The sequence below is a fragment of the Centruroides sculpturatus genome, unplaced genomic scaffold (genome assembly GCF_000671375.1).
Source record: "Centruroides sculpturatus isolate CEXI.00-Female unplaced genomic scaffold, Cexi_2.0 scaffold1518, whole genome shotgun sequence".
Classification (NCBI taxonomy): domain Eukaryota; kingdom Metazoa; phylum Arthropoda; class Arachnida; order Scorpiones; family Buthidae; genus Centruroides; species Centruroides sculpturatus.
Genome location: NW_019385680.1, coordinates 70013 through 85145, shown reverse-complemented (window position 1 = coordinate 85145; position 15133 = coordinate 70013). Strand labels below are relative to the sequence as shown.

The 15133-nt window shown below is 29.0% G+C and overlaps 2 protein-coding genes across 4 annotated transcripts in view; both read left to right on the top strand.

Moving 5' to 3' along the window:
* Positions 1-8009, top strand: part of LOC111641141 (cyclin-dependent kinase 11B-like) — a 34592-nt gene extending 26583 nt beyond the window's left edge. For all 3 annotated transcript variants that reach the window (XM_023387265.1, XM_023387264.1, XM_023387263.1), the window contains 4 exons: positions 200-316; positions 7119-7267; positions 7338-7527; positions 7605-8009. In XM_023387265.1, the coding sequence (XP_023243033.1) occupies positions 200-316; positions 7119-7267; positions 7338-7527; positions 7605-7709 (561 nt within the window). In that variant the 3' untranslated portion in view covers positions 7710-8009. The remainder of the gene's footprint in view (positions 1-199; positions 317-7118; positions 7268-7337; positions 7528-7604) is intronic.
* A 4141-nt stretch (positions 8010-12150) lies between these two features.
* Positions 12151-15133, top strand: part of LOC111641143 (multiple epidermal growth factor-like domains protein 6) — a 24229-nt gene continuing 21246 nt past the window's right edge. The window contains exon 1 of the mRNA XM_023387268.1: positions 12151-13765. Coding sequence (XP_023243036.1) covers positions 13692-13765 — 74 coding nt within the window. The 5' untranslated portion in view covers positions 12151-13691. The remainder of the gene's footprint in view (positions 13766-15133) is intronic.

Here is a 15133-nt window from a genome sequence, read left to right as displayed (position 1 = left end):
ACATATTTCAAATTAGAAAGTAGTAGTATTAGATTAATTAAATTAAATGTAAATTACATTTAGATAAATTTACATTTTTAGTTTAATGAACATTATTACTATTAAGTAATTATTTCAAAATATTTGTAATGACACTGAATAATTAGAAGAATGAACATTAAAAAATGTTTTCATAAAGTATTTTTTTGTTTTTCTTTAGGAATATTCCACTCCAATTGATATGTGGTCTGTAGGATGTATTTTTGGAGAACTACTTTCAATGAAGCCTCTCTTTCCAGGAAAATCTGAAATTGATCAGTTAAATAGGATATTCAAGGTTTGTTTTAAAGTTTTGAATATGGCTAGTTCACACTTTAGGAAAGTAGAAAAGAGAATTGCATGTGTTGCTTTTGTTTCTTTTTCTTCTTTCCCTGCAAGCATTTGTATTTCAAAACTATGAAAGATAAGCATGTGTATTTCCATTAATTAGGTTTTAAATATGGCTATTTTTAGCTACACACTAAAGTGCATATCAGAGAAAATCTTATTTATAAAATTTTTTTACAAAAATTAGAATACATGATCTTAATGGATTTAAGAAAAGATTAGGAGTAATAAAAGAAATTTAGGAAGGTGGTTCTGAAATACAGTTTGTATGTTTGATGTAACTTCTAAACTAATATTTCTTCAAATTAAGAATCTGTATTTAGACAATTTATTATCCAAAATAAACAGATGATGATTAAAAAATATCATTAAATATTGCTTTCTATGTTTAACAGCATAAAGAATTGTAAGACATAGAAGCACAGAAAAATGAACTGTCTTCCACTTTTCTTTCTTACTAAGAGAACAGAACTATGTCATAAATAGTATGCCATATTAAGCCACTTTAGTGCCATTTTTCTTTTCTTTTTGTTTGCCTAAAGTATGAAAGAGCCTTAACATAAAGATTTATGGATATTGTTAAAATATGAAAAAATAAATAAATGTCTAATTTGTTATAATGTATTTTGGTTATAAAAAATTTATATTTTCTGAAAGTTATTTTTAATAATATAAAATTAATTTAAAATTTTTATATTTCTTTTAAAATCTGTAACTCTGAAATATTAAATAGGGATTTTAAGATTTTGCATAATAATATCATGCAATTTTTTATATGTAACAAATAATTCTTGAACATCAATTACTATATAAGAAGTTATATAAATATATAAACAGTGAAACTTCTCTATAATACTTGCAGAACTAATAAAATTGTTTATTATAAAGAGGCTTTAATAAAAATATTCTGCACTGTTTTTTATATGAACATATAATACACATTATAGCAAATGATGACTTTCATGAAGAGTTAACTTTAACTGGAAATTTTTAAAAATAATACTATGTTTGTTTTTTACAATTGATTGTAGCAATCTGCTTCTCATTTTGCATAATTAAATCTTGTACTTTGTACAGTCTTCATCTTTTCTAATGATGTAAAACTAAAATGAGTTCTCATAGTCTGCAGCCTGTATATATGATTCTCAGTGGCCCTTTTACAGGTATCATTTCAACTGTAGCCATTGTTGTCATCATCATCATCATTTTTTTTCTCAATTTTAGAAAATAACTAAAGGATTGTTTATTTTGTATCTTAGTGTATGTGCTTGGGATGTCAGAATCTATGTCAACTTGTTGCAATGATGGTAAATCCTGTTGTATTTATGAGACACTGCATTACCTCCATAGAACTAACAATAACTGCCATAAAATTATAAGCATTTTCATTGTTGGAAGGAAATTTGGCTTTGAGAAAACAACTTAGAATTGTTAATGGCAGGACCTTTCTTCAAGAACTTTAAATCTTCAAAATGAATTGGAAGATATAGAGTGGCTTTATATACATTTTAACTGATGCATCACCATTTGTGTGCTTCAATATTATTTATCTATACTTGTCATTGAAATTTTGAATTAAGCCTTAATCCAAAGATTGAGAGAGTGAAGTGAGATTTAGCTGTAGAAATATAATCTCAACATTTTTTCATACAGCATTGTCAAGAAATAAAGGCATTTACTTGTTTTGGTGTAAAATTTTCCTTTTCGGTTGTTCCAGCCAGTCTGTCTTCATCCAGTTCTGTGTTTGTTTTCTGTTCAATTTCTGTATCAGTTCTTGAACCATCTTGGTTTGACAGCCTTTCTAATTACCAGTGATTTCTTGTTTTTTTCATTCATGCTTAACAGAACTGTTAGTTATATTTTTGCTGCTTAGCTACTGAAACATGATTCATGTTTAGAGCATAGAGTTTTGTTTCGGAAAGCACAAAAGACTTGTCATTATTTACAGTATTTTCTGGAGAATAACCAGTAATAATGGAATGAAGCCTAGACTCTCACTGAGCTGTTGTATTATGATCAATTCCAGACAACTTTCCACAAACAGTTTTGAATTTGATATGTTACTTAGAAATTTTCAAGCTATTTACTTGAGGCAAGTCTGTGTAACCTAATTTAGATATAAATTGTAAAGCTTTGGTTTAGGTCAGTAGTTTCCAAACTTTCTGTACCCTCTTTTTCAGAAAAAAATTTTTGCACCCACCTCAATTTTCGTAACAATCTAATTTCATAAATACTGTCCTTACAATTTATTTAATGGCCTGTAAAACAATATACCTCATTAAATAAAGTATATTGTTTGTCAGGGCTTGACTTTTGTTGAGACGTTTTGGCAAGAGTGTGGATTGATTTTTAGCATTCGTACCCAAGTCATTCAGATGAGAATTGTGAATTAGGCATAACCATTTTGCTTATTCATTTTTTCAACATCAGTTTGACTTTTTTTTTTTTTATGTTTGTTTGTATTAAAATGATAATTTGGTAAAAACTGCATACCCCATAGATTGGAAAATACTGGCTTAGGTGATTGGCCTTGACAATCTATCATTGACTCGAGAACCATTCTATGACTGCTTTTCCAATGAGAATGCTATTTCCTTTTTGTAACTGTCAGATTTGCTGCAAATGACAATTGCTGAATAACTCTTTTTATTTCCTGACAATTTCTGCATCTTATGTTTTTTCAATCTAGAACATATGCAAATTTTCTCATTCTGCATTTCTCTTGTTTATGACGTTAATAATTTTTACTTTCTCTTTTGATTTTAGTGATTTACTTGGAGGCATATCAACACAGAAAAAAACATATGGTCTTTATCACAGACTAATAATAGACATGAATTGTGTAAACATGGACAGTTATGTAAACTTTTTATTTTGAGTTACATCAATTTTTCTGCAACTATAGAAACTTCAAACGAGGAAGTTGACTCAATGAGAATCTATAGTATCTGTTTAAGAGAGGTCGTGATGTTTATTATGGAAGGGTGTCTGTTAAGAGATATTTTAGAGAATATATATATATATATTTCCTCTACAACTGAATGATGATAAATTTGGCTGGTTGTTGTTTACGTTTTGCTTGGAAAGCATGAATATTTCCTTGTTGTATTGTTCTTTAGAATGCTCTTATTAAACAAAAACTATACCTGCTGTCAAGTTTATCAACAAACAAATCCAATAATGAGAAATACAAATGACTGATGCTTATATATACAAATGCATTAATAAATCTTTATAATAATCTGTAAATTTCATATGATGCTTAAATATGTAGTTCCCATTATTCTCAAGAGGTAATACCAGTTCCAATTATATTGTTGAAATTGAATTTGTTATCATTTGGAATTCAACATAAATAAATTTTAATACATTTTTACAGTTGTTGCATTGTATATATTACTGTATTATTATGTGTTGGGTTTAGTGGGTTATACTCGGTACACACCGGTGGCTGTGTACTATGCCGGACCAGAGTCAAGGCATAGCAACCAAAACAAAACTAAAATTAAATGTGTGTGTCAGTGTCAGTGTCAGTATTAAGGAATTTCCTAACAATATGGCATGTGTTCAATATAGTGGCCTTCTGTAGTGTGATGTATGTATTTCTACTCAATTGTAATGTTCCCAGGCTTTTGTGTAGCGTGTGTGGTATCACACCTGTACAGGAGAGAATGACAGGTACAATAAGCACCCTTTCCATCCTCCACAGATGCCTTATTTCCTGGGCAAGTTCTGTGTACTTACTGACTTTTTCAGCGCATGTGTTTTGTACATTGGGAGTGTTTGGAATGGATATGTCTATAATGTATGTGATTTTATTGTGTTTGTCAATAAGTGTGATGTCTGGTCTGTTGTGGTAAATTGTTTTATCTGTGATTATGGCTTTGTTGTAATACATTTTGAGAGTGTTGTTTTCCAATACTGTCTGTGGAATATACTTGTAGTATGGTTCGTGAATGTCTACCAAGTTGTGTTTCTTTGCAAGCTCTTGGTGTATTATATTTGCTACTTGATTATGTCTGTGTAAATAATCTGTCTGGATGCCAAGAGCCTTCACCCAGAAGTAATGTGTTGTATAGTTTCTGGAATGATGTGACATTTTCTGCATGATTATTATTATTATTATTAAACATTTAATTTCATTTAATGATGAAATTCTGAAATTAATAAGTTTAGCATATTGAAATTAAAAACACCAAATGTCTGATGCTCAACAAAAAAGTAATTATAATACTATAATATTTTATATAATGTGGATTTTTAATGTTGTTTATTATTATTATTATTATTGTTTTTTTTTTTAAACTTTAATCTGTAGGCATTAAGAGGGCCTGTTTTTGTGCCTGTCATGCATTTGGTCAGGTTTGCAGCTATGAGGTAAGGGATATGATTAGATATATCTATGCCAAAATCATCTATGAGATTTCTAAGGATCTGACTAGGACTTATATCTGGACTCGTCAAAAGCCATCGGATGATGGAATAATAAAGGTGCTACTTAATATCCATTATCAAAAGGTGGGTGGCATCTTTATCATTCCTCATTTCATGTTGTTATCAATGGATGTCTCCCCTCAGATTTAATCTCATTTATTTTATTAGATTATTATAATTTTTAATATTCTTATAGAATTAGAAATAATTCTTAATTTTATTCTCAAATTTCTTTTTAAAATATTAATATACGACTCTGTATTCTTAAGTTTTTGACAAGTTACGCATAGTGAACTACTTCCTTTTATGTAAGCTTAAAATCAAAATTTTAAATTGATTAATTGAATTCCATTTGAAATTTAAAACCGTTATTTAAAATATGATACGTTAAAAGAAAAAAATTAATACATTTGTATGCTATTTCCTCTGATAGAATCCGACATATAATTTTATTTTTTTATGCTAGTTAGTTCTCCATAGATCACATCACATAACCTGAAGTTACAAAAGGAATTTTGTGACGTAACAGGCTACAGTTTCCGTTATCTGGTTTAATTCTAGTTGCACTTTGACAATAAATGGCAAGACGATAGTTTTTACTTCTTATATAAACTCTGTACTATGAATTCTATTAAAAACTTTGAATAGTTTAGAAAGAAAAAAGTAATAGTTTAGAATTTCGTTTACTATCAAACTTTAATGAATGACTGTAACAAACGGGAAAGGATGCGAGCATTTTCCGCGGCATAATCATGCATATTCATTACTCGAATAACGTAACAGAATAGTCTCTATAAATACAAATCCTGTGATAAAAACATCACCACGGATCGAGTTAACCAAAGCAAATAATAATTCTGCTGTATTGATTTTCTGATTCGAGTATATGTTAGTGCATTAGAAAAATCTTTATATTTTGCTTTCATCATCTGTCTACATTGAAATCTTTATAATTTTTTCCTTAATTTAACTTAAAAAATTGCTTTTAAGTTAAAAATATGCAGTAATTTAATCTTGGGTCAAAATTTATTCATTCACATTGTAAGAACTAGTTTGTTAGTAGAGTTAATGTAGCAGAAATTTAATTTTGTAATAAAATATTTTAAAAATTTGAAGCAGTTTCAAAAAATTGTAAGAATGAAGTTAAAAGTAAAAAAAAAATTCAAAAATTGTTGATTATTTTTCAAATTTTTTAAAAGAATAATCAACTATTTTCTTTTTATTTTTATAATATTTTTAAGTTTTAATGTGATGGCTTCTTGTAGAATGACAATGGTGAGTACAATACTCTGCTTTTTAATACCCGACAAGCTTAAAAGTCAGTTGAGTTTCTGTAAGTGAGAAGTTGTTATTAAAGTCCTTATGTGTAATTTAAAGACACATTCTAGAAACTTTTTGGAATTTTCTAACAAGAAAGTGACATTAACTCTTCAAAGTAGAGAGCCAAAGAGTTGAATTTATGATATTTTAATTTATTCAAATTTTTGTGAAAAGTTTCAAAATAAGTCTTTAAGACTGGTTAATGGTGTCAAAAACCAGTCAATTATTTACAAAAGATCCGATCTTAATGTCTATAAACAATTAACCGGTTTTCATTAATCAACTTTTTTCAATCGAAAGCTGAAAGACGTCAGAATAAATCATATTTCTATTGTTTCTTATGCATTATAATAACTGTTATTCTGCTCTGCAAACAGATTATAAATTAAAATTTCATCAGGATTATCAAGGCCGGATTCATTTTCATTAGAAAAAGCGGCTTTTGTTCCATACCTTGACCCAAATTTAATGTAACTTTTAGTTCGTTCTGCATTAATTTCTGATCATTTTTGTTTGGTTTTCGTACTCTGCATAAATAATGATAATGTGCACAGCTTATAATTTATTTTTCTACATGTTCAAAATTTGCTTTTATATTATAACATTATATGTAAATAAACATAAGAGGTTGATAGAAATATTGAGTAGTAATGACATATTGAGTTTTATGTATGTATGTATGTATATGTATATATATATATAAAATAAAAACTTGCTTTAATTAAATTATTTTAGTTATAATTTCATAAAATGTTCAATATTTTATTATTAAATTTGTATATTAATCATATTAATCACACTGTTTAAGTTATTTAATTCATATCTTCTAGTTTCTGGTGTAATGGTTATGATGCAAAAAGATAAGTTTGAACTAGCATCAATTAGATTTTGGTGTATATTAATTCATATAGTTAGCTGTGAAATTTAATTATTTTCAAGAAATTGCGGTCAATCAGGAAACTTAAACTAATTTGACTAATTCTTACTTTAATTTGCAGGATTTAGGTACGCCGAGCGAAAAAATTTGGCCCGGTTATTCGGAATTACCAATGGTGAGAAAAGTCACCTTTACGGAATATCCTTATAATAATTTGCAAAGTCGTTTTGGCCACAATTTCACAAAACTCGGATTTGATTTGATGAATAGGTAAGTCTTCCAAAAAGAATAATATAAATTTTTTAATCTCGCATACTTCAAATTAGAAAAATAATTACAGGTTCCTAACTTACAATCCCGCCCGCCGAGTGACAGCAGAAGAGGCCCTGTCCCATGAATACTTCAAAGAGACCCCACAACTGGTTCCGCCTTCCATGTTTCCAACCTGGCCTGCGAAAAGCGAGCAGGTTCATAGAAAGGCCCAGAGCCCCAAACCTCCTTCTGGTGGAAAACAGTATGCAAGGCAGCTGGTACGTAACGACTTCAAAGATTTTCTTACTTTTTGCTTCTCCAAATATGTGTCTGAATAACTCAATTACTTTTGCAGCAAGAAGACGACGAAGGTTTAATAGCAAATGCTAGTGGTTTTCACATGAATCTTACACACCAAGGCACGTCTGCCAAGGGTGCCGGTTTTAGTTTAAAGTTTTGAGTTTTGACCATCGTTTTCCATCTTGATTTTTAAAAGTTATTAGGACAGTAAAATATTTTGTTTTTTCCCCTACACGACATATATTCCATTATTAATTAATAGATGAAGATGTGAATAATTTATACAGTACTTGTTAGCATAAATAAATGTGAATAAAACAGGTTTATAAAAAATATTATAATCCTTTTGTTGATGTTGAAACAGCATGGCATTCCAAATGCACAAGATTGTAAAATCAACTGTTAAAGTCGTTAAATTCTATATTTTATGAATATTAAAATTACATGTTTTTTTTTATTATACAAAGTTTCACTTCTCATTCATTATTTTGTTTTATAAATGTATATCATAATTAGAATAACAAACTTGAAAACCACATTTAAGTGGAAAAATAGTTATGTAGCAAGTTATTCTCCCATTGGCTGGATGGCAGAAACAACAAAGACATCGACCTGTCACTTTCAGATTTGAATTTTGAATCCAGGAGTGGCATGACGATGACCTCTTTATTACTTCAGCCATATTGTAGAGTTAAGTTCAAGTCGTAGTTTTCACCTGTGGTTTGACCCGGATATATGCTGTACGACGGCTCTTATCACCCAACTACCTCTATTGTGAGTCCAGTCCTGGCCAAGCCCATGATGAGCATAAAAAAAGACCTTCTTCTCACAAGGCAGAAAAGTTAAAAATGTTTTCTCCATTGCTTCAGGAGTCAAGTTTTAATTCAGTTCAGATCTTGCAAGCTTAGTGTCATTTCTCATTTTTTGCATTATGGACTTACCATAATGGACAAAAATGAAGGCTGGCCAAGTCCAGGGTCTCACTTACGTAGGAATCTCATCAATATATGTGTATTGCTTCTAAAGATATTGGGTCGCTGGCCTCAAAAATGCTTAAAGCAGCAACAGATCTTATGCAAATAATTGACTATTTGTGCAATATCCACATTATTACAAAATTTAACAGGTAAAGTTAATTTGAAATCATCACGCTCATGGCAAATTATTTATCTTCCATCTGAATTATACCTTCTATGGTTCAAACTATACAAGTATGATTCGTTAAGAAGTCTGTATTATGTTTTTCATTCCCCATCCTTTTCATATTTCTCTAGTCCTTGATCTATTCCCTGCATCCCACAGCATCCTTTACCTCTTCCCATCTTTTTTGGTCTGCTTCTAGATATTAATTTTCACATTTTAAAACATTTTATCAATTTATTATCAATTACATAGACAATACAAGCTGTTCGTATGAAAATAAGTTTCTCTTATGAGAAACTTAGTTTCAAATATTTGCAATTTCTTCAGAGTTTGAATGGTTTTGGCTACATACAGTATATTGACTATAGATAGCAGCTACTTTAACTCTTACACTCTCAGAGATCAGTTTTGATGTCAACAGTGTTTAAAGAGAGAGAAAAGAGTTTTATTACCTTGTTTATTAAAAACTTTTTATAAATATATGTTCGAAAGACTCTGTCTCCACTTCATTTCAAAGAATGTTTGTAAATTTCCTACATGTGTCATTAGAAGTTATCTGTGCCTCTGTTCTTGGCATCATCTTCCACATTGACAGAAATTGTCAAGTTCTTGATAACTGTTTTTAGTCTTCAACCATCCTAAGGTGGAGTTGAGAAACCTTCTCTTCTACAATACCCTCAAGCAAATTGTCACATGTGTCTAGAGTTTGAGGAAACTACATCACTTACATGTCCAACTTTCATCTTTTATTAACATATATCTAATGACTGAGTAAAAGATTTTAAAAACTTTAAATGATATCATTTATTTGGTTAATTAGTTAATGAAATAAACCAGGAAAAATTTTAAAGCCAAATTATTTAATAGATGGCATAAATTAGTTTCAAACTTCATCAATCATATCCTTGATTTTATCATTTTTCTTCATCTATATGATGGAACATTATCATTTCAGTCAGTTTCATGGTAATGAATAATAAATTAATTCATATTAAAGATTAAAACTATATAAAAGAATTATATTGTATAAGATTTGAACTGCAGGAAAAAAATGTGAGAACTTTTAAATGTGTATTAAATTTGATTAAAGTATTAATTAAATAAATTATTATTTCCTTAATAAGTAAATCAGATTAATTATTAAGAAAATAATTATTTATTTTCAAATATTTCTTGAAATCTTTAAAAAATTTCAAGAGAAAGCAGCAAAATTCTTACAAGATATTGATGATGATGGGTTGAATATGTGATTATCTGAATAATGATTTTTGGATAAGAAGAAACATCATATCTGCATATATAGTTTATTATTAAGTTGAATTATCTTTATTAAAAAGATGAGAAAAAAAGAGGAAAATATATTTTGCATATTAATTAAATTTATTTTTTAATTAATGTATGGATATTCATTAACTGGTAGTTCGCTACCTCTTTGATAATCTCTCAATTCTTTTAATATTACAAGATATTTAAATTTAATTATTTTATTGATTATTTTCTATAGTAAATTTGCTTATTTATTATTTTATGGGTTAAGTTATCAATCGTGTTAACATAGAATACATTTTTTTTTTTTTTAATATGGTGTGAATTGATGCTGAAGATTCACGGATGGAGATGTAATATATTCAAGAATATTTGGATATTGATTTTTAAGCAGTTCAAACACAAATGGTCAACATATTTCACATGATAAATGATGGTTATTGATAGATCCTGAATCAATTTAGAAGAATAAATAAATTTGAAATGATTTCTATAAAAATATTTTATAGATTATCCCTTAACATATGGAATTTTGAATAGGAAAAACTCAAAAATTCGATTTTATGTATTATTATAGCAAAATCTTTGTACATAAGCTAAACAACTGCATCTTAGGTCCCAGAGTTATGACCCTATAGCCCAGGGCCTCGCATAATTTGGTGGAGGGGAAGGAAGGGCCTTTAATTTGTTACCACAAGTCCTGGTTAAGGTGTATATTTTGTTTGAGGATAAACGTCATAATCCGATGTCATCTTTTTGCAAAAACGTGAAGGAATGTAATTAAAATTATATAGAAAATGAACTTTCCACTTTAAACAGTAAGAGAATTAATTAAAGAAACCTTAAACATCATTAAACGTGACCATAATAGGATATTCTTCCCTCCATCTCGTAGTATTTACTCATTTCAATTGTTTCTCGGATATCCTTGATATCCTAATTTAACCAACTTGGAAACATTACAGATAATTATTCCAAGAATTAGTATTTTCAGCCACTTTTAATTGCATTTCACCACTTTCCAGTTGTTAAATTTAGCCACAAAATTTCTTACTGTATACGAAAGATGGCACCACGATAATATCAAAAAGAATACAAACAAAAAAATATATATATATGGCATTTATAATCCAGATATCAATCAAACAAGATTAAAGCGGTTTAAAAAAAAGGATATTCTCTTGTAAAGAATCCAATCAACAAGCATCTGGACTCACCCCCTTAATATTACAGTAACATTATCCTGTGCTACCGACTTATCAAATTTGAAAAAATCCTGTAATGAGGTTCAGTAGTTGCCACGATATATATCTTAATTCTTTTTAAGCTAATTAATTATGTAAAGAAATCTGTTGTATGTGTGTGTACATAAATACTACTAAGAGTATTTTTATAGCCTTTAACAGCTTAAGTTAAAGACATAAGAGCAGTGTAACACTTCGAAAAAAGTGGTGTAAATGTCTCCAGTTAGGTTATTTATTTATTTATTACAATATTAGTTTCATTACTGTAATAGTTTATACGTTTCGTGTGCATTAAGGCTCCTATCTTAACCTATAAAAATCCTTGAGTTATGTGGTACTATAGTTAAAAAAAAAAAAAACCAACGAAAACTAAAGTGCATTCACTACTAATGTAACAATTATTATTACTCTAGTAGACGTTGATGTAATTCTTTTTTTATTACCAATTCTATAGAAATAATTAAAGCATAAATATCATTAAGAAGGAGTTTTATTACTATAATAGTACAAGACCTGTTTTAAACGGAAGGAAGGAAGCACCAGGTTAGGTTGATTTAGAGTCTACAGAGCCACATCTGTATTCTCAATTGAACTAATTGTGGTGTCTTTGACATTGTCAACTTGTCTAGAGATATCACTAGGTTACAAATTAGTCTCCCCGTTTTTCCCCCTTTTAAAAAAAAATCTTTAGAAGGGGGATCAGGATGAATTCGGTCGGGCTTAGATCCAGTTTCTGATATTCGACATCCCCGAAAAAGGAGAGGGCTAAGGAATTAAAAAAAAAGAAAAAAAAATCAGAAGCGAGTCCTTGCAAAGTTTGTCACGTCAGCTTGTCAGTCAGTCGATTTATTTAAAAAGTTAGAATTTAATAAAACTAGGCCAAATGAAAGAGGACCTAAAATGTTTTATGAGGGATTAAATTTGATTTTAAGTGGGCCAAGAGCACGTTGATTAGTATTTTCTTTTTTAAAACTTTATTTTTTCGTCTTTGCTGTTGAACATTGATTGATTACGGTTTGAATTACCGAAAGACTTCAACTTTGGGACCTCTTATTAATCATATTCGAAGGAATAGTAACTTGTAACTTTGTTAATAATTACAATCGTATCGAGTTATCCCATAAATTACTATATTTATCGCGTAAACAAACCTCCTAATTTTTTAAGAAGGGCCACATTACATATATGACATCATTTGGTTAAAAAATAATCATCCACAGTGACATCAATCTGATAGAAGTTGCAATTTTATATGATATCATCTTCCAAATTAGTTACATCATCAACTTTAACCCCTTCAACAAACAATTTCAGCCATCATAATTTGAGAAAATTTATTTTTCTTCCTCTAAATGCCATTATAAAACATTCAAAAATCTGATGTCATCTTTCAAAATTGACGTTTATAATTCTTATTTAAAATTCTGTGACGTAATAATTAGCATTTAAATCATTTTTGAAGTAATAATCAACGTTTTAATGATCGACGTGACGTAATAATTAAAATTCGATTCTTTTTTTGACGTAATAATCAAATATCAACGTTCGACGAATGTGTTGTAATAATCAAAATTCGATCAGTTTCGACGTCATATGATATATTGTTATAGCTATTATTGCGTCAAAATCTGATACGTGACGTAACAATAAAAAGCATAAATTACGCAAAAATTGCGCGTAAAAGTTAAAATTCTTGTAATTTGACGTAATCGATGGTAATTCCAACTATTTTTATAACACTGTAGAGCTTTTATTTCGATTAAATTCCAAAATGATCGCCTATTTAGTTTTAAAATTGCCAGGAACGATGCCGTCACTTAACGGTAATTAAAGCATATAAACAAACACAGAACAGGTGATTGTCCGCTGACACAGGCCAAAGTGTAACCTGACCTCTTCCAACGACTACATAAACTAACTTTTCCTTCCCCTTGAACTCCATGACGTCATAATAATTCCGTCAAGTGGACGATGAAAAAAGTTCAGTACTCAAACAAAACACATAAACGAACCTTGTATTGAGTTATTTTTAAAAATTCCGTCTCCCTCGTCCTCTTGAGGCATTAAAGAATATGTCAAAAAATTCCTAAACACGTGATTTTTATGACAAGAAACGTAATACACCTCTCTACAGTGGTGTGATTTAAACATACACCAGCGTAAGTAACTTTGTTTTTTTTTAATTCGTAAAACATCTCTACGCATCACTTCTTTTTTTAACCTTTTACATACTCAACCGCCTACAATTATAAAGAGGTGAAAGTAAAAAATAAAAAAAATACACATGTATTTGGTGAAAAAAGGAGCCAAGTCTTTACATGTCCGTCCTTGGTCCCTGCTTACACTCGCATGGTCTTGTACACCCTTCCTTGGCGGTGTTTGTTTTAAAGCTAGCAAGCTACAGAACGGTTGGTGGCTTAGAGGAGTAGAAGACATGAACAGGTCCTGAGAAAAGTCTGCTTCACACTCCTCTCTGATCGCTTGACGAAATGGCTCTGTGCCTGATCATTTGGCTCTTCTCCTTTATCGTTTTTGTCTTCTCTGACCCCTTGACACCAGACATGTAAGTGCTTTGTTTTACTATTAATTTATTCTAATTTTTTATTTTTTTATTTTTTTATTTTTAAGAAAGTGATGAGTTAATTATTTTATTGTAAAAATACAATACTTTCACTTAACACCAGTGTAGAAAAATTTCGTGGTAAACTTTACACTTGGACCTGTCTTATTTCACTTTATTAAGAGTCACTTAGCTGCTTTTTTTTAAAAAAGAAAATTAAACTGTAAAATGTTTAAGTGTTGGTAAATTTAAGTAAAATTAGTATTATAAACACAGATAAAGTTTATAAGAGGAAGCGTGATTAGTAAATTATTGTTAAAAATTAATTTATAATTAATTATGTTTTAAAAGTTTATCTTATTTAGTCCATTAAAAATTAATTAAATTTAAAAATATATATATTTTACAATTGTATTTTTATACGAATTTTATGCAATTTTTTTTTAAATCACGCGCAAAATTTATGCAAATTAGTTTCATAAAAATCCCCTTTATTTTTTATTTGTAAATTTTGAATTATTAAATTATTGAAATTTACGTATTAATAAAAATGTAAACGATTTATTTATTTATCTTTTATAACAATTAACTCATTCGTCACGTGAACGACTCGTTAATTGTGTAATTGAGTAATTTAAAACTCATTGATTACGTTTTGTAATGCGATTAATTAAAGTTGTTATCGATGAATTAGCATTAAGATTAATTGTAATTAAATGTAAAAGATTCATTAATATAACAAACGATCGTTGAAACCGATTAAAGTTCTATTACAGACAGACAAACCGGACGCCCCCTGTTGATAAGATACAATACTAATTATAGAAAAAATGTACAATAATGTAACTTTTTTTTGGTTTAAAGCTAAATAAAATGGCACAAAAAATATACTTTTGTGGAAGTTTCGCGTGTATAATACACGTGGGCATGTATTTTATTTATATTTAAAGTATAAATTTTTAAATTTGTGATATAAAAAATGATTTTTTTATGATTATTAAACTACACCAGTCTTCATAAAACAATGAGATCCCATTTTAGTAATGATTCCAAACGGAGTTCTTATTCTAGGAACTATGCCAGTTTATAGTGTGATTGACCTTGTTCATATTCTATTTTAATCAATTGGACATTAAAATAAATAAATTTTTATAATTTTATTGCCAAAACCAAATTACCAGATTAGAGACTATAATTGTACTATCAATAGTACAGGTATACCTCGACTTACATCGTTTTGAGTTACGTCGTTCCCGATTATACGTCGTTTGTCAAAAAAGTATATGGAAAAATAAAAATCAAGTTTAAGTCATTTTATTCGACTTTACGTCTGTCTGCCACAAATATTGAAGTCGTAATATCACTAGAAAA